The 24,558-nt window shown below is 47.7% G+C and overlaps 1 protein-coding gene across 7 annotated transcripts; it reads left to right on the forward strand.

The window, feature by feature from the left end:
• Positions 1 to 4,633: 4,633 nt before the first annotated feature.
• Positions 4,634 to 23,819, forward strand: LMAN2L (lectin, mannose binding 2 like). Of its 7 annotated transcripts, XM_061156003.1 has the most exons (10): positions 4,804 to 4,825; positions 6,017 to 6,135; positions 6,626 to 6,706; positions 9,026 to 9,143; positions 9,953 to 10,035; positions 17,035 to 17,067; positions 18,448 to 18,609; positions 18,709 to 18,823; positions 21,937 to 22,056; positions 22,376 to 23,819. In XM_061156003.1, the coding sequence occupies exons 4-10, from the start codon at positions 9,134 to 9,136 to the stop codon at positions 22,516 to 22,518; spliced, it is 666 nt and encodes a 221-aa protein (XP_061011986.1). In that variant the 5' UTR covers positions 4,804 to 4,825; positions 6,017 to 6,135; positions 6,626 to 6,706; positions 9,026 to 9,133; the 3' UTR covers positions 22,519 to 23,819. The 7 variants fall into 7 exon arrangements, with proteins under 7 accessions (XP_061011980.1, XP_061011985.1, XP_061011982.1 ...); XM_061155997.1 differs by lacking the exon at positions 6,626 to 6,706 and having other exon boundaries at positions 4,634 to 4,825; XM_061156002.1 differs by lacking the exons at positions 4,804 to 4,825; positions 6,626 to 6,706 and adding an exon at positions 4,635 to 4,757.
• The last annotated feature ends 739 nt before the right edge of the window (positions 23,820 to 24,558 follow it).

Genomic DNA, 24,558 nt, shown 5'->3' on the forward strand with positions numbered 1-24,558 from the left:
ATCATCTGAAAGTGGAGCAGTGGCTGCCTTGCCTACCGCACCAAGTCCTTGTGATGTTGAAAAGAGAGACTAGAGAGGGCTGTGGGTCTGGAAATTGGCTCAGGGCAGATTCTCTGAGGGGTGATTTTTGAAACCGAATCCCTAGGCCCTTCCCCAGACTTATGAATCAGGTGTCTGGGAGCGAGTCTCAGGCAACTGTACATGGCAAAAGCACTCCAGGCTATTTAAAATTGTGACTTGTTGGGAAGTCAGAATTTATGCATTGCCACTGGTTAATGTTCGAGCTACTGTCCACTTCTGTCCTCCAGAGTCTGCTGGGAATGCGGGGGGGGGGGGGTGGGGGTGGCGGTGGAGCCAGGTCAGATGTAACTATGGAGCTGAAGATGAGCCCAACCACAAGGCTCAACCTGGATTTCTGAGGATCAAGGAATGGTCTACCTGGAAGAATAGAAGGCCTGATGTTAAACCTTACTCTGTGTCCTAGACTTGGGTGAGATTTAAATGGAATGTCAAGGTTTAGAACTGAAGGGTGGTACTAACACAATATTGTGAATCAACCATGCTTCATTGAAAAAAAAAAAAAAAGAATTGAAGGATGGGAGAGAGAAGAAAGGATGGGGCCAAGCTTCTACCTGGAGCCTCTTGCCTGGAGTAGGGGAGCATCAGGCTTCCAGGTGCTCCTGAGTGGAGGTGCCTGTCTGATTTTGAAGACAGGAAGCTAGGAATTATCCAGAACTCCAGAATGCACAGTTCACTTTGTACATGAATGCCCCCTCCTTGGAGATGTGCAACCCCAGGTCATGATTCCGTGGAGAAAAGAGGAATATCAGGCAGCTGAAAGGGTGGTGTTAGTGGTAAAGAACCTGCCTGCCAATGCAGGAGACACAAGAGATGTGGGTTTGATCCCTGAGTTGGGAAGATCCCCTGGAGAAGGAAGTGGCAAACTTTTCCAGTATTCTTGCCTGGGAAATCTCATGGATAGAGGAGCCTGGCAGGCTGCAGTCCATAGGGTCACGAAGAATTGGAGACGACTGAAGTGACTTAGCACAAAAGGGTGGTAGGTCAAGACCTGACCCAGCTTTCAGAAGTTGCGTCTATGTGTGTAGGACCATGCTGGAGGGGGACAGGGCTCCTTTTTCTCTTTCCCTCCACCTCCCTTCCACACCTGAACATGTCGAACTCCGTCTGAACCCTGTAATTCTGGAAAGCAGCTACAGTCAAAAAATGCTTCCCTGTCTTTGTGTCCCCTCCCCATCCCATTTTGAGTTCTGAAAATGACTAACCTTAAAGGAGACTAGTTACAGAATATTCTGTTACAGAATATTCCAAGATAAGACTCACTTCTACACTTCCTCGCTAACTCAGATAAGATTCTCTCCAGCCTTCATCGTGATGGCTCCTTGTTTACCTGCCCCTATAATACCCCAGGTCTCCCTCTTTTCCTATGATACATTCCTCACTAGTGAGCATTCTCCTTTTTGCAACAGTCTGATTTATGGTCCTTCATCGTGATGGCTCCCTGTTTACCTGCCCCTATAAAACCCCAGGTCTCCCTCTTTTCCTATGATACATTCCTCACTAGTGAGCATTCTCCTTTTTGCAACAGTCTGATTTATGGTCCTGTGCATTTTGTCTTTCACACCCTTCTTTTATTCCCTTTTTATTCATTGTATTGAATTTTATAATGAGAGATCTCCTGACATAATCTACAGAAAATCCAACTGACAGGCTGTCCAACAATGTGAATGTACTTAATGCCGCTGAACCATATACTTAACGATGGTTAAAATGGAAAGTCTTATTTTTTGTCTATTTTACCACCATAAAAAAAATTCCAGCTGACAGAGAAATACAATGCACATTGTTTTACTAAAAATAATTAGAATCCCTACTATGTGCTGGGTGATGGGTTAAAGAGTCAGGAAGTGGGTGGGGCCTGGGATAGGAAATGAGTAAGATGTGCTCCCTGTGGTCCAGGAGCACCCAGACTTGCTGGGGCAACAAACACATACTCTGCTAATTGAGCTCTGTAATTCAGGATGACACACATGGTAATAAACACATGTAGCCTGACTTGCTGCAGGCTGAGCAGGGCCTTCAAACACTAGGGAGTTTGAATTTTAACTCCTAGTAATTGGAAGCATGAATGATTTTAAAGCCAGGACATGACACAAATAGATTCATTCAATTCCTAAGGTTTTATCACCCAGTCATCTGCTTTGTGTGGAGTGTGTTAAAGATCAATGGCTGTGACAACTTCAATTTTAAAAAGTCGATCCTGCATAAAACAGGCTCATATTCATGTGTGTTTGTGTGCTCGATCACCTCAGTCATGTCTGAATCTTTTCGATCCCATGACTATAGCCTGCCAGGCTTCTCTGTCCATGGAATTATCTTGACAAGAATACTGAAAAGTGAAGTGAAAGTGCAAGTTGCTCAGTCGTGTCTGACTCTTTGCGACCCCTTGGATTATACAGTTCATTAAATTCTCCAGGCCAGAATACTGGAGTGGGTAACCATTCCCTTCTGAAGTGGGTTGCAACTCCCTACTCCAGAGGCTCTTCCTAATCTAAGGATTGAATCCAAGTCTCCTGCAGCTCCTGCATTGGTATAGGTGGATTCTTTACCACTGAGCCACGTAGGAAGCCCTCATAGTCATATATCTCCTATTACATATATTTATGCTCAAGAAAGAAAGATTTAACTTTGATTAAGTCTATCAGGAAAACAAGCAAATGCTCTGTAAGAAATGTTATTGGAACACTGAAAGCTCAGAATGCCTGAGGGAGTCAGGGAAGGCTTTCAGAGGAAGTGGATTGGGGAGAAGAAGAGGGAACAGGGAAACTGGAGCACGTAGATGAAGGAAGGGGACTGTGGGTCAGATGGCAGAGGGCTTTGTGTGCTAAGTTGAGGGGTCCGAATCTGTTCCTCTCAGGTGATGGTGAACCCTCATTTGTGTGTGTGCTCAGTCGGGTCCAGGTCTTTTTCATTCCATGAACTGTAGCCTGCCAGGCTCCTCTTGTCCATGGAATTTTTCAGGGAAAAGAATGCTGGAGTGAGTTGCAATTTTCCTCCTCCGGGGGAATTTATCAACCCTGGGATTGAACTTGCATCTCTTGCATCTCCTGCATTGGCAGGCAGATTCTTTATCGCTAGCGCCACCTGGGAATCATCATGGGCTCTGTTAATAATGTTGATACTTGGACTGCAGGGAGATCAAACCAGTCAGCCCTAAAGGAAATCCAACCTGAATATTCATTGGAAGGACTGATGCTGAAGCTGAAGCTTCAGCACTTTGGCCACCTGATGTAAAGAGCCCACTCACTGAAAAAGACCCTGATGCTGGGAAAGATTGAAGACAAAAGGAGAAGAAGGTGACAGAGGATGAGATGGTGAGATAGCATTGCCAACTGAATAGACATAAGTTTGAGCAAACTCTGGGAGGCAGTGAAGGAGAGGGAAGCCTGGTGTGCTGCAGTCCATGGGGTTGCAACAAGTGGGACAAGACTTAGGGACTAAATAGAAGCAGTGCTTACAACATGCCAAGAAACTACTCTAACAGCTTCATAATACGAACTGGCTTAACCCTGACACTCAGGAAAGAGCATGGCTACACGGCACTTGGTTTGCCACGTTGATGATGGTGGCCAGAACAACAGTTGGGACACTTGCTGCTGTTGTCCAGCAGAAAGACAAAGGGAGGGATGACAAGGCTGTGGTGGCTCTGAGAAATAATTAAGACTAAAACCATCAGTTATTTATTGGTTGGGTAATGGAATTGGTGAGGAAGAGAATGGAAGCTTGGAGGAATCTCAGTTTTTTGGCTTCAGGGCTGGAAATATGATTACACTAACAGGTAAAGGATTGATTATTCTGTTTCCTTTCTCAGAGGACCTGCTGAAGTCCCCCAGAGCCCCCTACTCTCTCACAGATTATTTAGAAGTGAGTTTACTTTCCAAACATTTGGGGATTTCTCAGAAATCTTTCTGTTACAGACTTCTAGTATAATACCATCACGATAGGAGAATGTTCTTTGTGTGCTTTCAATTCTTTTAAATTTGCAGAGGTTTGGAGTTTTTTGGCTCAGATTATCTTGGTAAATGTTTCTTTTTCACAGAAGAGAATATATCTTCTGCCATTGTTGGCTGGTTTTATGAATGTCATCAGGTCAAGTTGTTTGATGAGTACTCTTCAAGCCTCTTATAAATTTGATAATTTTCCAGCTACTTGAGTCGTTAATTTCTCTATTTCTCCTTTCAGTTTTGTAGCCTCTTGATTGGTAGCTCTGTACAGTCAGGAGTGAGTGAGTGAGTGAGTGAGTGGCAGTGAGGCCAGAAGGTTTGCGTGGGGACTGGAAGAAGCATTTTATCTCTTTAAATTTACTCCAGAACGCAGACACAAAATGAAGATCACCATGTATGCCAGAAGGCCTAGTGGCGCTCAGGATAAATGCAAAAACGTAAGCGAGTCCAGGCGGGTTGGCAAGGCAACTGGTACTCAAGCCAGCCAATCGGTGACAGCCTCACCTGCGGGGGCGGGGATTATATGAGAGCCAATAGGACGTGAAGCAGATGGTCCCACGGACCAATGGCTTGGACGACGGGGCGGGCCTTTAGTGAAGGGACGGCGGTGGGAAAGATGGCGGTGGCCCTGGCACCGTCTGGGTGGTGGCGGCGGTGGCGGCGGCGTTTGTCGGCACGGGAAGTTTCCAGGATGTTGCTCCTTCTCCTTTTGCTGGGGTCTGGGCAGGGGCCACGGCAAGTCGGGGCGGGTCAAACGTTCGAGTACTTGAAACGGGAGCACTCGCTGTCGAAGCCCTACCAGGGTGAGGCGCCGGGGGCGAGGTGGTCGTGCACCGGGAGGGCTTCGGGACCTGAGCTTGTCCGTAGAGGCGGGGGCGGCGAAGGGCTTCGTGACCCCGAGGAAGCTGGCGGCAGCGGGTGGGAGCCCCTGGGGACTCTCGCTGTGTTCGGGAGCCACGGATCCAGAGGACAGGGGTCAGCTTTCTCTCTCCCCACCCCTCGGAATTAGTCCTGGAAGTTTCCAGCAGGTCGAAGCAGGGTTCTCGGATGCCACTAGCGCCCGGCGTGGATGAAGGGGAGTTACGGATGAACAGGTGGAATGTGGGCAGGGCAGAGAACTGCGAACGGTGGACCGTGATTGAGGGCCACTAGCAGTGAGCTGGGCTCCTGATGGAGCTGTGGATGTGCTAGAAATAAAGCATGAGGCAGAACTGGGGTAGAACTTGGCCGCACTGAGAAGATAAAATTCTGTTGTCAATTAAGACACCTGTTCTTCTCCAGTCCAGAAGCCCTATCGATGAAAGAGGCTGGTTAGCTTTGCTGTGTTTAGTGTACATAGGCCACTAGACACAACTTATCAACCAGCAAATTTACATGGTTAGCTACAAAGAGGACCAAATCAGTGCGGATGGCTTAATTAACACGAGTGTGTTTCCCTACTGGAGGGTATGGCGACAGCATACAAACAAAAACACGAAGCATAAAGGGGGTATACTCTGCTGCTAAGGGTGATCGCTTATTCACTTAGAGGATGTCTCCAGTGCCTTCTCCTTGCAAATACTGTGGGTAACAAGAGTTCTCACTTGCAAGGGGTTGATAGTCTGAGGTAAGGGGGAAAGTAGCTTCTTGTTCAAAGAAATAATGTGATTAAGCCCTAGAGCCCCAGAGGGTCAAGCTCTTTTTGGTATAACTGGGGAAATTTTTTCTTTCACGGTGCTAAAATTTACTCACATATAAAATGGGGAAGAATGAATCTGAGCTATGGTTACTGTGGCGTGGATGAAGTGACAGCTCTGATGTGCTCTAGGGTCTTCACCTGAGAAGGGCTTTGTGAAAAGAAGAAAGGTGGTAAAGAGTTAAGATTTACTGAGTGACAGGAGGTGGGACTCATATGAAGGGGGAAGAAAGATGACTCCAGCTTTCAGAGGGTCCATGGCGGTTTTCCAAATGGGTTGGGGTTGAAGAGAATGAACTGATCTACTTCTTCCCCGTAGGTGTGGGCACAAGCAGTTCCTCCCTGTGGAATCTGATGGGCAATGCCATGGTGATGACCCAGTATATCCGCCTTACCCCGGATATGCAAAGTAAACAGGGTGCCCTGTGGAACCGGGTGGTAAGAATCTTTCTCCCTCCTGTGTTGGTGACCCAGAAACTACTAAAAAAAGTTCAGTGGCATACTGACTATTCTCAGTCCCACCCCCCTCCCCATATTCTGTCTTCTGTGAATATGAAGTATTTTCATTTCAGAGATTATAATGATGTTCTTATTGAAATCAGATATTTAGGGAGATGATCTCTCTTCCCCTAATTATAGCAAATAATTGGTTTTGATTCAGTTTTCTGAAATGTCTTTAGTTCCTGATTGACCTGATAGTGTTAACTTTGGAGGTTAATAAGTCAACTCACATTTAATTACTTTGCTTTATAAAATAAAAGACTACTCTTTTAAATTTATCCTACACTTCATCTCAGTATTCCTGACCCCCTTCCCCACCCCCCTCCCTTGTTATTCCCTTTTGAGTTGAATTTTAAATTTTATTTTCATGTAAAAACCACTTTGAGCCCTTGGTCATTTTATTTGTCCTTCTCTGGACCTTTTCTAGCGACATTGTCTTCCTTGAGGTATGGCGGCAAGAAGTGAATGCAGTATTCCTGGTGTGGCTGCACTGTGATTTTGTACAAGTGTAAGATGATGCTTTCTTTTCGGTTTCCAGGGCTCTTTGCAAATCTTTTATGATCACTTTACTTTGGGGAGTGACCTTGGCATTCTTGAATACTTTCTTTTGGGTTCTCAGAAGCTAAGAACTTACTTTCCCATGGTTTTTATCATTAGTTGTAGATAAGTGGATCTCAGAAAAAGGAACAATTTCTTGTCCCTGTTCATTTTATGTGGCAGAGAATTCTGAAGAAGCAGAAAGACAAGAAGTTTCTATGTGAGCTATTTGTACACTCTGGCCCCTTAACCCAGATTGCAGTGCTGAGCTCATTCTTGGACGGAATGCAGGGCAGTGTGTTCAGATAGAAGTGGAGGACTGGCAGCTGAAAGACTTGCGTTCTCAATCTAGTGGTCTCACAGACCCTCAGTTATTTATCCTTGCTCAGTTTTCAATTTCTCCAACTGTCAAATGAGCTTCATCTTATCCATTCTGCTTGCCCACCAGGGTTACTGTTAGAATAAAATAAGGCAATAGACATGAAAATGCTTCGGAAAGTTACCATGGTTACAGAAACGCTGCTGCTGTTGTTTGTTACATGTCTATTACAAGAGTCACTGATACAGGTCTATGGATTATAAATGATTTTGTCCAAGGCTTGATACTTTGATGTTATCTTGCTAGCTGTCTCTATGTAACGCTTTGATGTAACAGTGATTCTAGTCTAGGATCTAGTTATCTTGCTCTTTTTCAGATTCTCTGTTACCTGTGTTTTTTGTTATCTGACTGTCAGAGTGAGCCTTAGCATTGTTTCTAAGTTATTTGAATAGGATGGATTTGTTTGAGCAGTGGTGCTCCAATTTGGCTGTCCTTTGGAGTTGGTGGCTGGGTCCCACCCCCAGAGATTCTAATTTAATTAGAATGGGGTACAGCTTGGACACTTGGATTTTTAAAAGTTCCCTAGGTGAATCTGACATGCAGCAAAGTTTGAGCCCTACTGTTAGACATCACCCTGAGCAGGACTGTATAGCATCGTGCAGCACGAGGCCAAGGGTAAGAGCGGCGGATGCCTCTTGGCTCATTGTCTTCCCAGAGGCATAATACTTACCCACTGGCTATGGGGGCAGCTTCCTGCCACTGAATTTCACTCTTGCCCTGAAATCTAAATGAAATAGCGCAAAGATGAGAACCCAAGATGACAACTGGGGGCTTGGCTTATCAAAGGAGGGAAAGCTACTGGAGATTTCAGGGTTCTTTGGTGAACTCAGAAGTGTCCACACCCCTTTTATTTTGGCTATGTACTAATACCATCACTTTAAGAGGATTTCCCAGAAATTGAAAACGGAAGCTGAAAATAATTGTTGCTCAAGAGCCAGAGCAATCTACTGGGTTTTTTGGTTTGTTTTTGAACAATCTACGTGGAGGGCCTTTGCCTGAACTGGCCTATCTGCTCTTCCTTCCCCTCGTTTTTCACGGTGAAGCTTAACCAGGAGCCTCTCCAAACCAAATACCTACTCTGGTTTCTCTTTCAAAGTGTTCAACTATTTAGAACACTGAATTATCCACTTACTTCTGTCTACTTTTTTTTTTTCCCAAGGTTTTGATACACAGTTCAAAAGGAAAACAGGAGTCTGTTTAGTGCCCACCTCCTTCATGATTTTCCACCAAAGGCTGTCTCTGTGGTGGTGGGAGGGGGGGGTAGTGTCTCCTTTGGTGCATTTCTGTTCCTTGGCTGAGGGCCTGACACTGGTGGGGACATAGCTTATCCCTTCTTGTGGGAACTCTGGGTTGCCCCTCAGCTTGGCATAGAGCCAAGTCTAGCTAATTAGAGTTGTTTATAGCAGATGTTCATTATTCCTGGAGACCTTTGTGTGATGCCTTAGGTTATCTTTTTTTTTTTTTGTAATGAATGAGGCTTTGACCTTTCTTGAGATCCCAGCTTTTTAGAGTCTTTCTCTCAGAGGGGTGATCATAATTGCATATGAGTATTAATTCAGCCACCTCTACCCTGGATGCTGAGATCTTTTGCTGGGTGGGTATAGGATCACAGCAGTCTAACATGAAGTTCTCTCGTCTTTTCCAACCTTGGGATGCTATCCTGTTTCTGTTGGGAGATGGTGACGCTGATTGGGAGGTGTATTCACTTTACATATTAAATACCGCATACAGATAAGTGACTCAATCTATTTAATTTTACTACATAAACCCTTAGCGAGTTTTAAGTTTTGGTTTTACCTCTTAGCCTCACGTCCCCCGCGTGTGTGTTTTCCAAGTGTGTAGACCGTGGATGAGGGCCTGAGGCCTGGTGTTTCAGGCTCCTCTTTGATTGCAACGTCTCTTTCACTTTAGCCGTGTTTCCTGAGGGACTGGGAGTTGCAGGTGCACTTCAGAATCCACGGGCAAGGGAAGAAGAACCTGCACGGGGATGGCTTGGCCATCTGGTACACGAAGGATCGGATGCAGCCAGGTACTGGGGTGCTGGGCTGCTCTGTGTGGGGGGTGACAGGCCTGCTTTTTCACGTGCCCTCTTCTGGAGACAGACATGACTTCACAGTGCCAGCGGTTTTCCCTCTCCCTTGATGTTTGGACACACGTTAGCCTGTCTAGTCTTTAGAATGGGATCTGAGTCCTAAAAGCAGCTGACCTTGACTCATCCTGGGATGGCTTCTTGTTTATTGGTTACTTCCGCTTTCTCTTTGAAACTTCGTGGCCTGATTGGCTGAAGGAAAGCACTGGCCCTCCCAAATACTGACACTGGGTGTAATGGTTTCTCCTGAGCCTGAGTAGAGACCCATCTCAGAACTGCTGAGTCAGGAGAAAGGAGAAGACTTACCTATTTTTCCTTTTTGTACGGGAGGCTTTGCTGCAAGTACAGGACAAATTGAGCCTGATCTGACCTGATCTCTTCTGCAATTAGAAGCAGAAACTTGGGAATTCAGTTCACTCGGGGGCATAGTCATCAACAAGTGTTTGTGAAGCAGAATTCTTCAGGGGCACCTTAGCAACCAGGTCAAATCAGGGAGCGGCTGGAGCGCTAAGCACGGTGACGCTGGCCTTCTCTCTCTCCCCTTTAGTGACAGACAACTGCGGGTGCTTACTGAATGCTTGTTACAGGCCGAGCCCTTCATGGGGTGTTTCTACAGCTGCTTCCTCATCTTAAAGGGACGCCTGGGGTCCTTTGAATCTCACTTTTTCCTCCATCACAGTGATGTGTTATTCCTTTATCAACTCTTGGCTTTGTTTCACTGTTGTTCATCATCTGTTCTCTCTCTCTAGGGCCTGTGTTTGGAAACATGGACAAATTTGTGGGGCTGGGAGTATTTGTAGACACCTATCCCAATGAGGAGAAGCAGCAAGAGGTAATGGCCAGTGTCATAGCTTAGGTCAGCCACAGTGAACTGACATCACAGCCCTTTGCCTTAGGAATGTTGTTCAGGCGGGAACACGGAAGAGGAAGTGAGGGGTTTGGTTCTATTTTCTTCGTCTGTTGCACTTCAATAGTTAATGTCTGTGTCAGTTTTTTTTTTCTAGAAGAGAGTTGTTCATGGTGCACAGTCTTGGCAGTGGTCCTCGTGATGGGGGCTTTTCAGGGTTAAACAGTGGTGTCTCTCGCGCGCACATTGGGTGCCACTAGACTTGAGCTTGCATGGCTAGGCCAGCACCAGAGCAAGCTGAATTCTGTGCCTCCACTCCCCTGACATCCTATGTCACTGCTGAGCTCTCTTCTGTAGCTGCTCCCCCTTGCCAGTGTCCTTTTCTTCTTCCTCTTCTCAGACCTGCACACTGGTCTCCTCTAGGAAAGGCTGTGAAGAGAAATGGATGAAATCTCAGCATTTTGTTGAAACCTGGTAGAGATCCAGTTGACTTCCCTGGTAGCTCCGTGGTAAAGAGTCTGCCTGCCAATGCAGGAGACACGGGTTCAGTCCCTGGGTTGGAAAGAACACCCAAAAGAGGAAATGGCAACCCACTCGAGAATTCTTGCCTGGGAAATCACATGGCCAGAGGAGCCTGGTGGGCTACAGTCCCGCCAGGGGGTCACAAAAGAGTCAGAAACGACTTAGTGACTAAACAGCAACAGCAGTCTGGCTGTTAGCAGAAGCGTCCTGCACTTCGTTAGCTGGCCGTAAGGGTTTTCTCGTACTTGCTTATGCTAGCAGCAGGCCTGTGCTCTCTGCCTGGTGACTCTGCCAGCAGATGGTGGGGAAATGATTAGGACATGTTGTTGCTGGGTATCCTATCACTAAATAATGTTTAGCAAGAAAGGCACGATTAGAAATGAAAGCAGAACTTACTTTTTCCCCCAAAAGTTCTTTATGAAAAATTTCAAACGTATAAAAAAAAATTGGATGAACACATCATTGTATATCAACACCCAGATTCAGCAGTTTTTCACATTTCCATTCAGAGTTTGGCTTAAAGGACATGGGTAGTGAGACCTGAGTTATGAGAGGAAACTTTTGTTGTGGGTCAGTTAGAGGCTTGCTTCTCGGTGTTGCTTCTGGGCTTTTCTTCAGTCTGCCAGACATCAGCCACTGTTGAGGTGCCAGACCCTGGGAATTAGTGAGTGAGATCCATGTGGTCCTCACACTCGGGAGCACTGATGTGTCAGCGTGCTGATGGGGGCTCTGCAGAGGTGCTCTCGGAAGACCTGGCAGAAGCATCTAACCTGGGGGGGACGATGGTGGTGGGGATGGTGGTTGGGAGAGACTTCCTCCAGGAAGTGATATTGACTTTGAAATCTGCAGAATTAGATTAGATTAGCTGCAGATAGAAAAGCATATGTTAATGTGTTAAAGTCAGAGAAGGGGCAGTGAATGTGAAGGGAAAAAGGCGGGGTCAGAGAGAGATGAGGCTAGAGAGAAAAAGAGGGCCCTCAGCCTCCCCGTGTTCCAAGGCCGCCCTTCACCTTGTGTTCCTTGCTGCTAACGCTCTTCCGTCCCAAGCGCGTTCACGGGCCACTATGACTGAGCAGCCTCTCGGGTGGCTGGTGACCTGACTGTCAGACCAGCGGCAGAGCCATTTAGTGTGGCTGACTCGCCCTCAGCGTGCACCTGGTGGGGCGGGCTCTGGAGGGCGGTGTGCCTATCGGGGAGTCTGAAGCTATAAGTATTTTAGGGGGTAAGTGCACGAAAGGATTTTAGTGAGGGGACGTCGTGAGAAGGGTTTGCAGTCCCATTGAGGAAATAGTGGTGGTTAGAAATGCATCTGAAGCATGCGTGGGCTTTAGGGCTTGACTAGACTTTTAAACATGGCTCTCTGTTTCTCCCAGAAATAAATTATTCACGCTCTCCTAGCTTCTATTTCACCATCAGGCAGGAGTCATTCTGCTTAAGAGGGCAGATCTGATGGGCCTTGTTTTGTAAGGAGAGTAGATGTTTAACAAAAATATCAGTTTCAGGTGGTTAAAATTGGGACCTCTTTTCTGCCTTAGCTGCAGTTGCTCTTGGAATTATCTGCAGAGCGTTTAAAACTACTTCTCTCTAGACCCCAAGCTCGGAGAATCTCATGGGCAGCTTAACCTTTTCAAACATCTCTAGGTGAATCCCATATATAGCTGTCATAAAAGACCCCTGGAGGCAGAAACAGCTGGTTGGCGAGTGGCGTGAGCAGCTCACTGCTCTTCTCGGATCAGGCCAGCTTGGAAGTCGAGTTTGAGGTGCTTCCCATATTTTTTTAATGTAATGATTGTTTTTCCTCTTTTGAAACTGGAAGAAAATAAGCAATAATATGCCGTGAATTTAATAACACATTCCCTCCAATCTTTATATTGATGAAAACACTGATCCCTCTTGGTCTCTTTATTGTTGGTGGAAAGAATTTTTACATTATTAAAAGAACTCTATAACTTCGTAAGTTCTCTTAACATGCTATTTGGATGTGATTTAGTGGGGTTTTTTGTTTGTTTTTTCTCAATCCTTGGTGAGGCAGTGTTTTCTAAGAGACACTCCTTTGGAAATTAGGTCCCAGGAATATTGGCCAGCTCTCAGATGTCATCAGGGAGTGAGGCTGAGCTTCATTGGTGAGAATTAGTTTTCAAGAGAAGTAGAAATGTATTTCTGTTACAGTTGAATACAATAGGATTTTACATGCAATTTCAGGAGGTTCATGGGTTCCCCAAAGTAGAACTGTAGACGAGATCTCCTCTTCCACAGAGATCCCTCTCATTAACAAGAGCATTCACATACTGGGCTTTCCCGTGGTTCAGTGGTAAAGAATCCACCTGCAGTGCAGGGGACGAAGGAGACAAGGCTTCGATCCCTGGGTTGGTAATATCCTCTGGAGGAGGAAATGGCAACCCACTCCAGTATTCTTATCTGAGAAATCCCATGGACAGAGGAGCCCGGTGGGCTGCAAAGAGTAGGATACAGCTGAGAATTTACGGCACAGCACAGTGTCCGCGTGCCGCTGTGATGGTGTGAGCAGCGAAGGTTGAGACCACCTCTTAGGCACAGAGTAAGCTCTCAGAAAGTGCCGACTATTTGTATTCTCAGCACTGAGTGACGTCCCCGGAGACATTTGCAGACATCTCGACAGTGCTCTTGTGGCTCCGTGCTCTCCCTCTCCCCTCCCACCCTCCTTGTCTTCACACCTGGGTTCCAGAGAGCAGGCCTGGTCAGCGTGCTCAAGTGCAGTGTGGTTTAGGTTGGTAAGACCTGCTCTGAGAGTGACTCCTGCATGCTGGTTCTTAGACTTGTGTTGGTTGGTAACAGAGCTTCCCGGGTTTGACAGCAGGAACAGTGAAGTGACTTCTCATAAATGTGAAATGTTTTATTATTTATTTATTATGAAATATTTAGGTTTTTTTCATTTAAAATGTTCTTTTTCAAACTGATCTGTATTTTAGATGGCTGTCTTGTCATTGTAAAATACAATAATATAGTTATTGTATTTTAATTGTATTTTAACATATTTAATAGGCAAAAAAAAAAAAATCAAGAAAAAGTAGACCTATTAATCCCCGGAATGTGTTATGTGTTTGGAGATTTTTAGTGGTCCGTAACAGCCAGTGGTCTGGGAATTACTGCTCTAGAAAAACGTATGTTTGGTTTTGTGTTTACATATGAGCACCTGTAAACAATATTTAGATCTGGAAATTCACTTAGTCATTGAATGAATGTTTGTTGACTCCCTTTTGAACACCAGGCACTGTACCAAATGCTCTGCATATCTCATTTCGTCTTCATGGTGAACCCTGGGAGCTGTGTGTTCTCCCCGCTTGCAGTGCGGAAGTAGACTGTCCGAGATGACGCAGGCGCGCGTGGCGTGCCTGCAGTGAGAACCCAGGTCTCCCTGACTACGGAGGGCTGTGTGTGCCCCTTTTTCTCCCTAGTGAGTCTCAGCGTGTGTGCTTTGCACCTGCGGAGTTTTAGCGTAGGACCCACAAGCTCTCGAGTCTCTTCATTCAAGGTATGCTGAAGGTACAATAGTACCGTGTAGTACAAAAAGTTAAAAACACTTCCCCAGTCTTCAGACAACCACCGTTTGGACAGCAGGCAAGAGCTCCCAATTTTTGGTGACTCTTAAAAGAGGAATGAAACTGCCACCTTTGCCACAGTCAGGGTGATTCTTCTGCCTTTGGTTCTGGCTGTATATAGGCTGCTTTCCAAGGAAAGAAAATTAGCTTCTGTGTGAAATTAGTGGGTACACAGGAAACCCTTCAAGAACTCCTGACTAGGCATAGAAGTTAAAGTGGCATTTAAAGACTTACGGTTAATGTGAGGTGTCAAGTTGAAGGCCAAGCCATGAATTGCTGAAGTGGACAGATTCCAACTTTGAAGCTGTAGACCTGTCTAGTGCTATATTTCTTAAATTCTCCTGCCACATCCCAATCATCCATAGTGCCTTTTTTTTTTTTTTTTTAATTAATTAACCACATCAGGTTTTAGTAGCGGCACACAGGCTCTCTAGTTGTTACCCCGAGGTTTGTGGGATCTTAGTTCCCCAACCAGGGATCAAACCTGTGTCCCCTGCTTTGGGAGGCAGCTTCTCAACCGCTGGACCACCAGGGAAGTCCTGCCTTTTAAAAAGATACGTAGTCCCATGCCCCATTCTAAACTTGCTGAATCAGGCTCTCTGACTGTAGTTCCCTCATGTATGTGCAGTTGAAAAGCTCCCCCAGGTCATGGCGAGGCCCAGCTGACCTCTGGCGGGTGCTGAAAAAGAAGGTGCCTTACCAGCCTTGGCAAGAACAAGGCCCCCTTAGGTTAAGGGTCACTGTTCTCAGCACTCCCTTGAAAGTTTCAACTTAAACTTATGATCCCAGGTACTGGGGTTGAAACATCAAGCAAGCCTTGGGATCACCAGAGCTCCCGAGTGCATTTTCAGTCCCTCCTTTTCCCTCATTATTCACTGAAGTTATGGAAGCCCATTTCTGTCAACTGCTGACAACACATTCATAATTCCCTTGTCCTAAATGATAGTAGTAGAAGAGTAGTTTTCCAGCCGTTCAATCACCCACTGATTGGTTTCATACCTTCTGTGGTCCTGTACATAGGCCCCCAGTGGTATAAGAGAGCAGCTGGGGAGCTGGTCTGAGGCTCCCCCAAGACCCTCACTGTGGCCTGTAAGGCCCAGCATGGTCTGGCTCCCGCCTCAGCTCCCACCAGCCTGTTGCAGACACCCCTAGTTCTGAAGATGCTAACCTCATGCTTCTTCAGCCCTCAGATTTCTTGGTGAATTCCCTCTAACTGCTTGATCTCCTCTGTTCAGATGTTGTCTCCTCAGGTATATGTCTTCTCTGTATTGTATTACCTATATTATTTTCACCATAGCATTTATCACTGTCTCAGACAGTGATGGATTTATTTTCTTGGGCTCCAAAATAACTGCGGAAGATGACTGCAGCCATGAAATTAAAAGATGGTTACTTCTTGCAAGAAAAGCTATGACCAACCTAGACAGCATTTTATAAAGCAGAGACATCACTTTGCCAACAAAGGTCCATATAGTCAAAGCTATGGTTTTCCGGTAGTTATGTTTGGATGTGAGAGTTGGACCATAAAGAAAGTTGAGCGCCAAAGAATAGATGCTTTTCGAACTGTGGTGTTGGAGAAGACTCTTGAGAGTCCCTTGGACAACAAGGAGATCAAACCTGTCAGTCCTAAAGGAAATCAACCCTGAATATTCATTGGAAGGACTGAAGCTGAAGCTCCAATCCTTTGGCCACATGATGTGAAGAGCCAACTCACTGGAAAAGACCCTGATGCTGGGAAAGATTGAGAGCAAGAGGAGAAAGGGGTGACAGAGGATGAGACGGTTGGATGGCGTCATCAACTCAATGGACATGGGTTTGAGCGAACTCTGGGAGATAGAGAAGGTTAGGGAAGCCTGGTGTGCTGCAGTCCATGGGGTCACAAAGAGTCGGACCTGACTGAGCAATTGAACAACAACAAGATTGATTGTATGTCTCCTCCCCTCTAATGTCAGCTCCATGAGAGCAGACATCTGCCTGTCTTATTTCCCACTGAGCGTCCAGCGTCTGGGACAGTGCCTGGCTCATACTAGGTGCATACCCAGTATTAAGAGAAAGGAATGCTTTGGGTTCTACCCGTTGGCCCACAGTAGGGCAGGGCTAAACTGAGCTTGTGCAGGTATCTCTTACTACTGGTGCTGAGAACTATAGCAGTTTTTTTTGGAGCAAAGCTAAACACCATTGAACCTTGTGACTTTTCTAAATCTGTCCTGCTGCAATGTTCCCACGGAGCTTTTTCTTGCACGCATGTTGTAGGTTAGAATAACAGTAACTGTTTGGAGGTATATGTCCATAAGGCTCAATTAGAGGGTAAATGATCCCTCTGGATTAGAGTTAATTTGATAGTCTCTCAAGTGGTGGGATTTTTGTCTTCTGGGCAAGAGCTATAGCCTGAGATCCTGGGCAGTAAAGGACATCTTGAATTTGGAAGACTCTAGCCCTATTTATCACCCTCGTCTCTCTCCTTGCCACAGAAGTACTGTTGTCTGGGCACAGACACACTCATGGCCTGACCTTTGGACTGTCAGAGACATAAGTGAGGCCTGCTTAGAGAGTGTGATGCTGGGTGTTTTTATAAAGTTCTGAAAGTTTTAGGACCCTGTTTGGGTTAGAGAGTTCTTCCTAGTGGACCACCTTGAGAATCTGATGATAGCAGCAGACCCTAGCCTTAGAAAATGTACAAGTAGTTTTTTGCCTATAATTTTGAGGGGCCTGAGGACTTGTGGAATGCCCTCCATGGACCCTAAAATTCTATTTGGGGATTGAGATTGGTTTGCTCTTCCACTACAGCTGGGTCATAGCTCTTCCACGGATGTTTCTCTCTGACTTGGTCTCCTGTCTTCTGTGCCCTCTCTTGTTTTTATAATAACCTGCTGGACCCTCTCAGGCCCAGAAGAGGCGGTATTCTCCAGGAGTCCAGGTACTCAGTTCTTGACTCACTGTGGCCGTCCCCGATTTCCTTGTGTGCCCATCCAACATTTGCGACTGTTCACGATCTGTGTGGCCATTGTCTCCAGAGTCACCAGTTCCGCCTGCATTTTCATCTTGCATGTTGATTGTCTAGAACAATGAGGAACTCCCCAGAGAAGTGGCATGTCTCATGTTTCCTGTCCTTTCATCACCGTGTCTGTCTCTTCACTGCCTCAGTTCTAGGCTTATTCTGAAGTGGTTGGCTTGTCATTTCTAAGGAAGAGTTTGCTCCGCAAGGGCTATTGGAGAGAGAGGGTCTCCGAAGTAGGTGGGAAAATGAATGGGCTACGGGGAGACTTTCAGTAGGAGAACCTTGCCCACTGAGTATTACTGGGAGAAGTTGTGTGCAGTGAAGGGCCGGAAGGTCTTTTGACTGAGGAGTCACCTGTGGCTGGAGAACATCACCAGTCCACCTGGTTCTGGCACTGTCCTTTCTGAGTCCTGATCCATTTCACATCATGTGCTTATAGAATGTTAGAATTTGAAAGGTGCTATCCTTTGGAAAGAGTTCCCTGAGGGAACAGGTATTTTCAGAATACCTGGGTACACCAAATATTGGGTTGGCCAAAAGGTTCATTCGAGTTTGTCCATCAGCTGTCATGGAAAACTAAAACAAACTTGCCCTTGTGGGGGAAGAGGTGGTGCTAAGGTGGACACATACAAAGAAGCATAATAAATGATTTTTCAAGAAGTTTACTTGGCAGTCGGTGATATGTATTTGTGTGTGTATGTATATACACACACATACATACACATGGGGCTTCCCCAGTGGGCTCAGTTGTAAAGAATTTGCCTGCGATGCAGGAGTCACAGGAGACTCGGGTTCGATCCCTGGGTCGGGAAGATACCCTGGAAAAGGGCATGTTAACCCACTCCAGTATTCATGCCCGGAGAATTCCATGGACAGAGGAGCTTCTGGGCTACAGTCCAGAGGATTAGAAAGAGTCAGACATGACTGTAACAACTTAGCATATGTGCACATACAACAAGTAAGAAGAAAACCAGTCTTGGGCAGAATGTAAGTGCCAAGTGCTAACCTCTGGGAGGATTCCAGTCAGACCCCAGAGTGTCAGAGGGGCCATTTCGGACCCACCCCAGATGGGAGGAGAATGCCTGGAGGCAGGTACTGAGGTCAGTCACCTCTGGGCCTTGTCCCTCAAGTGACCCTCTCAGCGTGGGCCCTCGGAGGCTGCTAGGGACAAGGCAGAGTGGTCGTCTGGTCTGTCGTGAAGAGCTCAGCTTTGTGTGCAGAAGTCCCGTTGCTGTTTGCACAGGCGTTCCTGCGAGAGCTTCCTCACCGCCCTCTGCTTTTCCTCCCCTGCCTTCGCAGCGGGTGTTCCCCTACATCTCAGCCATGGTGAACAACGGCTCGCTCAGCTACGATCACGAGCGGGATGGGCGGCCTACAGAGCTGGGGGGCTGCACGGCCATCGTCCGCAACCTCCATTACGACACCTTCCTTGTGATCCGCTACGTCAAGAGGCACCTGACGGTGAGTCCATTCCGGGCGCGCCGCCCATCGGCAGCGCAGGCTGTCTCACTCCGCTGCCGGGGCCCGGCCCTGACGTGCCTCCCGCTCTCTGTATTGCAGATAATGATGGACATCGACGGCAAGCACGAGTGGAGGGACTGCATAGAGGTGCCGGGGGTCCGCCTGCCCCGGGGCTACTACTTTGGCACCTCGTCCATCACGGGCGATCTCTCGGGTACTGCCCTGCGCGCTCCTTACTGGCCCTAACTCAGGTCACGTCTCCCTAGGCAGGCCCGGGCGTGAGAGCCAGCTGGGCAGAGCTCTGGCAAGCAGGTGCCCACAAGTGCTCCCCTTCCTGCATTCTTGTGTGTAGAGCCCAGATTGCCCAGGCCTGGGGTCGTCTCGCACAGTTGTGTCTGGGAGCTATCTGCTGCTAACAGCAAGCAGTACTCGCCTCTTCATCAAGCCAGTGCTTCCAGTCTGTGTTTTCAGGTCTGTGCTTTCCTTTTTCTCTTGCCTTTTTCCACAGGCAAGTCCCTTCACCTAATGTGCTGGCTTCCCCTTCTCCTCACAAAGCTTTTCCTTGACTGACCCCCAAACTCTTTTGTGCTCAGATTTCTGTTTTTTTTTTTTTTTTAATAAAACCTACATTTTATTTATTTATTTATAGTTTGGCTGCACTGGGGCTTCTCTCGATGTGGCGTGTGGACTACAGAGCTTGCAAGCTGGGTAACTGTGACTCTTGGGCTTAGTTGCCCAAAGACATGTGGGATTTTAGTTCCCCAATCAGGGATCGAACCTGCGTCCCCTGCACTGGGAGCACGGAGTCTTAACTACTGGACCACTAGGGAAGACCGTGTGCTCGGACTTCTGAATGTGCTGTGTGTACAGAGGCTTCTGCTTACAGGCCACCCACCTCTGTAAATCACCAGCATGGTAAATGCTGCGTTCGGACCTGCATCTGCCATGGCACTGTTCTCATAAAAGCTCCCTCTGTTTCTCTGCTCTGTCTGTTTGCTCTTTGTCTTCTCTTGAGCTCATTTGATCAGTTACCCTGAAACTCCTGCCTTACTTGACTTACGTGACCTTAGCAGAACCAGACTTTTCTATCTTTTCTGGATTTTCTACCTACTTGTTTCCAAAGTTTCTCTTTTATGTCCATTCTCCCCCTAAGCCTCAATCATGACGTCTTTTGAGGTAAAGAAACTTTTGGTTCTTTTGATTAATATAGTGTATTATGAATGAAGCTGGTATGAGATAGAACTTTCTTGTGGCAAAACAGGAAGGCAAATGCCCATCTGAAACGGGCAGCGTCTACTTAGCCTTGGCCCATTGTTGTCAGGAGAAAATGTGGGCTGTCCTGTTGTTTAATCTCAATCCTGGCAGAGAAAACATTTTTTCTAACTGAAGGTAAATCCAGTTTTTTGTGTGTTTTTTTTAAACTGGTTCTACCTGCTAAAGATTCTAAGAACCCACAAACAGCTGTAAATGTCACCCTAATGATACAGATGGTAAGAAGTCCAGTCCACAGTAACAACCTAGTAGCACTGAGCACCCCTACCCTCATATTTGTGGCCTCTTAATACCAATTCCCACCAGCGAGAATAAAAGCTTCCTGGAGATGTGTCTCATGCCAGGTCTAAGGTAGGAAATACAAGCTAAAAACTTCCCAGAAAAGCAGAGAACATATCAAAAACTTTTAGATTCATGTAAAAGGACTCAGGAGTCCACTTGACTAGGCTCCCACTGGGTCGAGTTGGTTTGAGTTGCGCATCAGTAAGAGGTACAACTTCAGTGTATTTTGTTGTTCAGTCATTCAGTCATGTCTGATTCTTTGCAACTCCATGGATCATAGCACGCCAAGCTTCCCTGACCTTCACTGTCTCAAAGTTTGTTCAAACTCCTGTCCACTGAGTCAGTGATGCCATCCAGCTGTCTCATCCTTCAGTTCAGTTCAGTTCAGTCGCTCAGTCATGTCCGACTCTTTGCGACCCGATGGACTGCAGCACGCCAGGCCTCCCTGTCCATCCCCAACTCCCGGAGTCCACCCAAACCCATGTCCATTGAGTCGGTGATGCCATCCAACCATCTCATCCTCTGTCACCCCCTTCTCCTCCTGCCCTCAATCTTTCCCAGCATCAGGGTCTTTTCCAGTGAGTTGGCTCTTCACATCATGTGGCCAAAGGATTGGAGCTTCAGCATCAGTTCTTAAAATGAATATCCAGGGTTGATTTCCTTTAGGATTGACTGGTTTAATCTCCTTGTTGTCCAAGGGACTCTCAAGAGTCTTCTCCAGCACCACAGTTCAAAAGCATTAATTCTTTGACGCTCAGCCTTCCTTATGGTCCAGCTCTCACATCCATACATTATTGCTGGAAAAACCATGGCTTTGACTACATGGATCTTTGTTGGCAAAATGGTGTCTCTGCTTTTTATTTATTTTTTTGATGTCTCTGCTTTTTAATAAGCTGTCCAGGTTTGTTATAGCTTTTCTTCCAAAGAGCTAACGTCTTTTAATTTCATGGCTGCAATCACCATCCACAGTGATTGAAACACAGCAAATATGTTTGAATCTGTGAGTTTATAATCTTACTTTAAAAGGGGAGAGAGAAAAATTGAGCCCCTGACTCCTGCATCCTTGTCTGGTAATTAATATTGAGATTCAGGGTCGTGGTCACAAGGGACTGGGAAGAGTTAGCCTCAGCCCAGAAGGGAAGTGTGTTCCAGGCCAGTGCTTGTGCCCTGCTCGTGGCCCTTTCCTCTTTGCTCACGTGTGTAGTCCGTGTTAAAGGGAAGCTGTGGGGCTGCTCTGTCTCCTTTCACGAGAAGGTTTTACCTGTGACTGGGGCTTAGTTCTTGTATTATCGCTCAACTTTGAAATTATACAGGGGGCTCCCCTTGTGGCTTAGTGGTAAAGAATCCGCCTGCCAATGCAGGAGACGTGGCTTCAATCCCTGATCCGGGAAGGTACCACGCGCTGTGGAGCATCTTAAACCCGTTCGCCACAACTGCTGAAGCCTGTGCTCTGGAGCCCGTGCTCCAGAAGAGCAGAAGCCGCTGCAGTGAGAAGCCCATGCAGCAACAAAGACCCAGCGCAGCCAAAAATAAAATAAATAAAATTATGTAGGTAGGGCATGCTTGTTGATGAAAACTCTCTATATAGGATAATGTAGAATATTCCCTGTTACCTGTCCTTATGTCTAGATGAGAAATAAGAGGTTTTGGTGGTGGGTTTTTTTTTTTTTTTTTTTCAGGTCACTGTGTGTTAGCTGTGGACTAGAAGCTTAAACCAAGACATTCTTCTCAGGGTGCCTTGAGTCATCCCTTTGTCATTCTCTCTGTCTTTAGACAACCACGATGTCATTTCCCTGAAGCTGTTTGAGCTGACGGTGGAGAGGACCCCGGAAGAGGAGAAACTGCATCGCGACGTGTTCCTGCCCTCAGTGGACAACATGAAGCTGCCTGAGAGTGAGCACAGGGGTCCCGGGAAAGGGCCCCACGGCCAGCCAGCGGGGTGAGGGCCGCTGGGGGGCCGGGGGGCCGTGCAGCCCAGCGGTGGCGGCTGACTCCTCTCTGTTCTTCTCCGGGGCACCTGAGCACTGGCCCTGCCCTCTCACTGGTCCCCACGTTACCGACGAGCAGTTCAGGGCTGCTTGGGTTTTAAATGTGGCATATGGAGAGGGCATACTGGAGCTCCGGCTCCCAGAAACGGGAACCGCCCGTCAGCCGGTCCTGCCCTCCCCGAGTGGCCCCCTCCTCCTGACCTGCTTCTCTCTTGCTTCCTCAGTGACAGCCCCGCTGCCTCCCCTCAGCGGCCTGGCCCTCTTTCTCATCGTCTTTTTCTCTCTGGTGTTTTCCGTCTTTGCCATTGTCATCGGGATCATCCTCTACAACAAATGGCAGGACCAGAGTCGGAAGCGTTTCTACTGAGTGGCCCCCGCAACCTTGACCTGTGTGGCTGTCCCTGGGAGGCGCGGGAGGAGCACCGCTGACCTACCCTCCCGGCCGGGCGGGCCTTCTCCTGTCGCCAGCACCTGGTCATGGGTGCGGGTCTGTCACTGGAGCTTTGCGGGCAGGGACGCTGGCTCCCCCATCACCTGTGAGGACGGCCAGCTCTGGCTCGGGAAGCCCGCCCGCTGGGTGACACTGCTGCGATGTGCCTTTCCCCAAGGTCCCGCCACTTGGGAGTGAAGAGGGCTGGTGAGAACCTGGGCCGCCATGATGCCAGAACCACCGGCAGGAGTTTCCTAGCCCAGGCTGCCTTGCTGTTGGGCTCACAGGGCCCTTGGGCTTCACTTGTAAGTCTTCAAAGACTAGAAAGTGGTCACTCCTCACACCTTCTGGCCAGCCAGCCACTGGTTTTTGCTTTTTGTCCAAGCCCCTGTCCACCTGAGGCACTTTCCTTGGAAATCTGGATGGAAATCTCTTCCCTGCCTCTCCCTCCTTCCATCATCCTCTGCAGATGCAAGCCGAGCTGGAAAAGACACCTGGCTGCCTCTCCATTAGGGCCTGGGACTGCAGGACACACTCGAGTGTCACTGACCCTTGCTAGGGGGCCATGGGGAGGGGGCATTCTGCTGGGGCTTGCCACTCTAGCCTTTGTTCTTGAGGGTGGATCTTGGTTCTGTTGGTGGGTTCGTAGCACTCCCAATTAGGCCCCTTTAGGCCCCCGGTCAGGTGTGTGAAGTCAAGAGAAGCATGGGAGACGTCACGGGTGCTGTGGGACTGTGAAACCGCTCCACGTTTTGACACTGAAAGCAACATCTACCATGTGACCTGAGGACATGGAGGTGTTTCTGGATGCTCCAAGCCTGCTTCGCTGCATGTTTTATATTCATCTTAACTTTTGGAATCCTACTTAGAGTGTCAAAATGTAAGGAACCTTTCTTCTATAGCCTCAGTTTGGATGCTCCCCAAAGAGGAACTCTTGCTTCTCTTTCTTAAGTGATAAGAAACGGTGGTTGTAAATCTGGAAGCAGTGGATCCTGGTCACCTGTGCCTGGAAGAGATCATTGTTGTTTGAGCGGCAGAGCCTGAGCATCCTCCTGTCTGGGTCAGCCCTGACGCCACTGCCTTACCTGACAAGGAGTCGGGTGCTGCTCGCCTGTCTGCCCTGTGATTCTGTTGCTTACAGGTGGACTCTCCCTGGAGGGTCTGGACTCAGCTCTCCTAGCCCTTGCTTTTGTAGCCCGAGGGAAAGTCCTAATGTGGCTGATGAAAACCAAACATGACCTTCCGTGTGGCCTTCCTTTAGGGGTGGGTTCGGAAACCTTCAGCCCATCCACCCTTGCCCTGCCTGGGATGGGAGCACACTCTGCTCCATGCAGAAGGCAAGGGGGGTCCCCTCGGCTGGCAGGGGGGTGGTGGTGGTGGTTTCTGTTGTCTTTGGCTTCCTCACATCCTTTCCACGAGCTGTAGGTCTCTCCTGCAGGTGGGGTGACAGTGGGGCCCTTCTGACCTCCTGCCATGGGCCTTCAGACCAATTTCTTTGGAACTAAGGAAGCAGATGGCTGTTTTGTGTTTTTGAGTTCCAGGGGAGATTGGATAGACCTCTGTGGTGGGGGCACAAGGGTGGGCTCATGAACTGGCCCGAACGTGGGTGCAGGAGGGAGATCTCAGCACAGAGGAGACCACACTTGTGACTTCTGTGTGATTCTAGCTCAGGAATTTTTCGAGGCTCTGAGGAGGGCAAGAAGATGTGAAAGATGGTATACTACCCCCAGCCCCCCACTCGGGGCCAGCCTCAGAGCAACATGTGTGAGGAAACCGTCTGACTAGCATTGTAGCTTTTGCTTTGGTTCTCGCCTTCTGTCCTAGAAACAGCCAATTCCCTTCTCCAGGGGATCTTCCCAGCCCAGGGATCGCACTCAATCTCCCACACTGCAGGCAGATTCTTTACCAGCTGAGCCCCCAGGGCAACCTTCCTGTCATGAGTGGGGCCCAATGTTGCTCTGGGCCCTGGAGTCCCAG

Source organism: Dama dama, chromosome 11 (assembly GCF_033118175.1).
Source record: "Dama dama isolate Ldn47 chromosome 11, ASM3311817v1, whole genome shotgun sequence".
Classification (NCBI taxonomy): domain Eukaryota; kingdom Metazoa; phylum Chordata; class Mammalia; order Artiodactyla; family Cervidae; genus Dama; species Dama dama.

Excerpts from the sequence above, each read along its gene's own strand:
- LMAN2L (XM_061155997.1), top strand. The coding sequence starts at position 4,639 with ATGGCGGTGGCCCTGGCACCGTCTGGGTGGTGGCGGCGGTGGCGGCGG. Across the intron at positions 17,068-18,447 it reads GGTATTCTCCAGGAGTCCAG|CGGGTGTTCCCCTACATCTC; the intron begins GTACTCAGTTCT and ends CTGCCTTCGCAG. Across the intron at positions 18,824-21,936 it reads CATCACGGGCGATCTCTCGG|ACAACCACGATGTCATTTCC; the intron begins GTACTGCCCTGC and ends CTCTGTCTTTAG.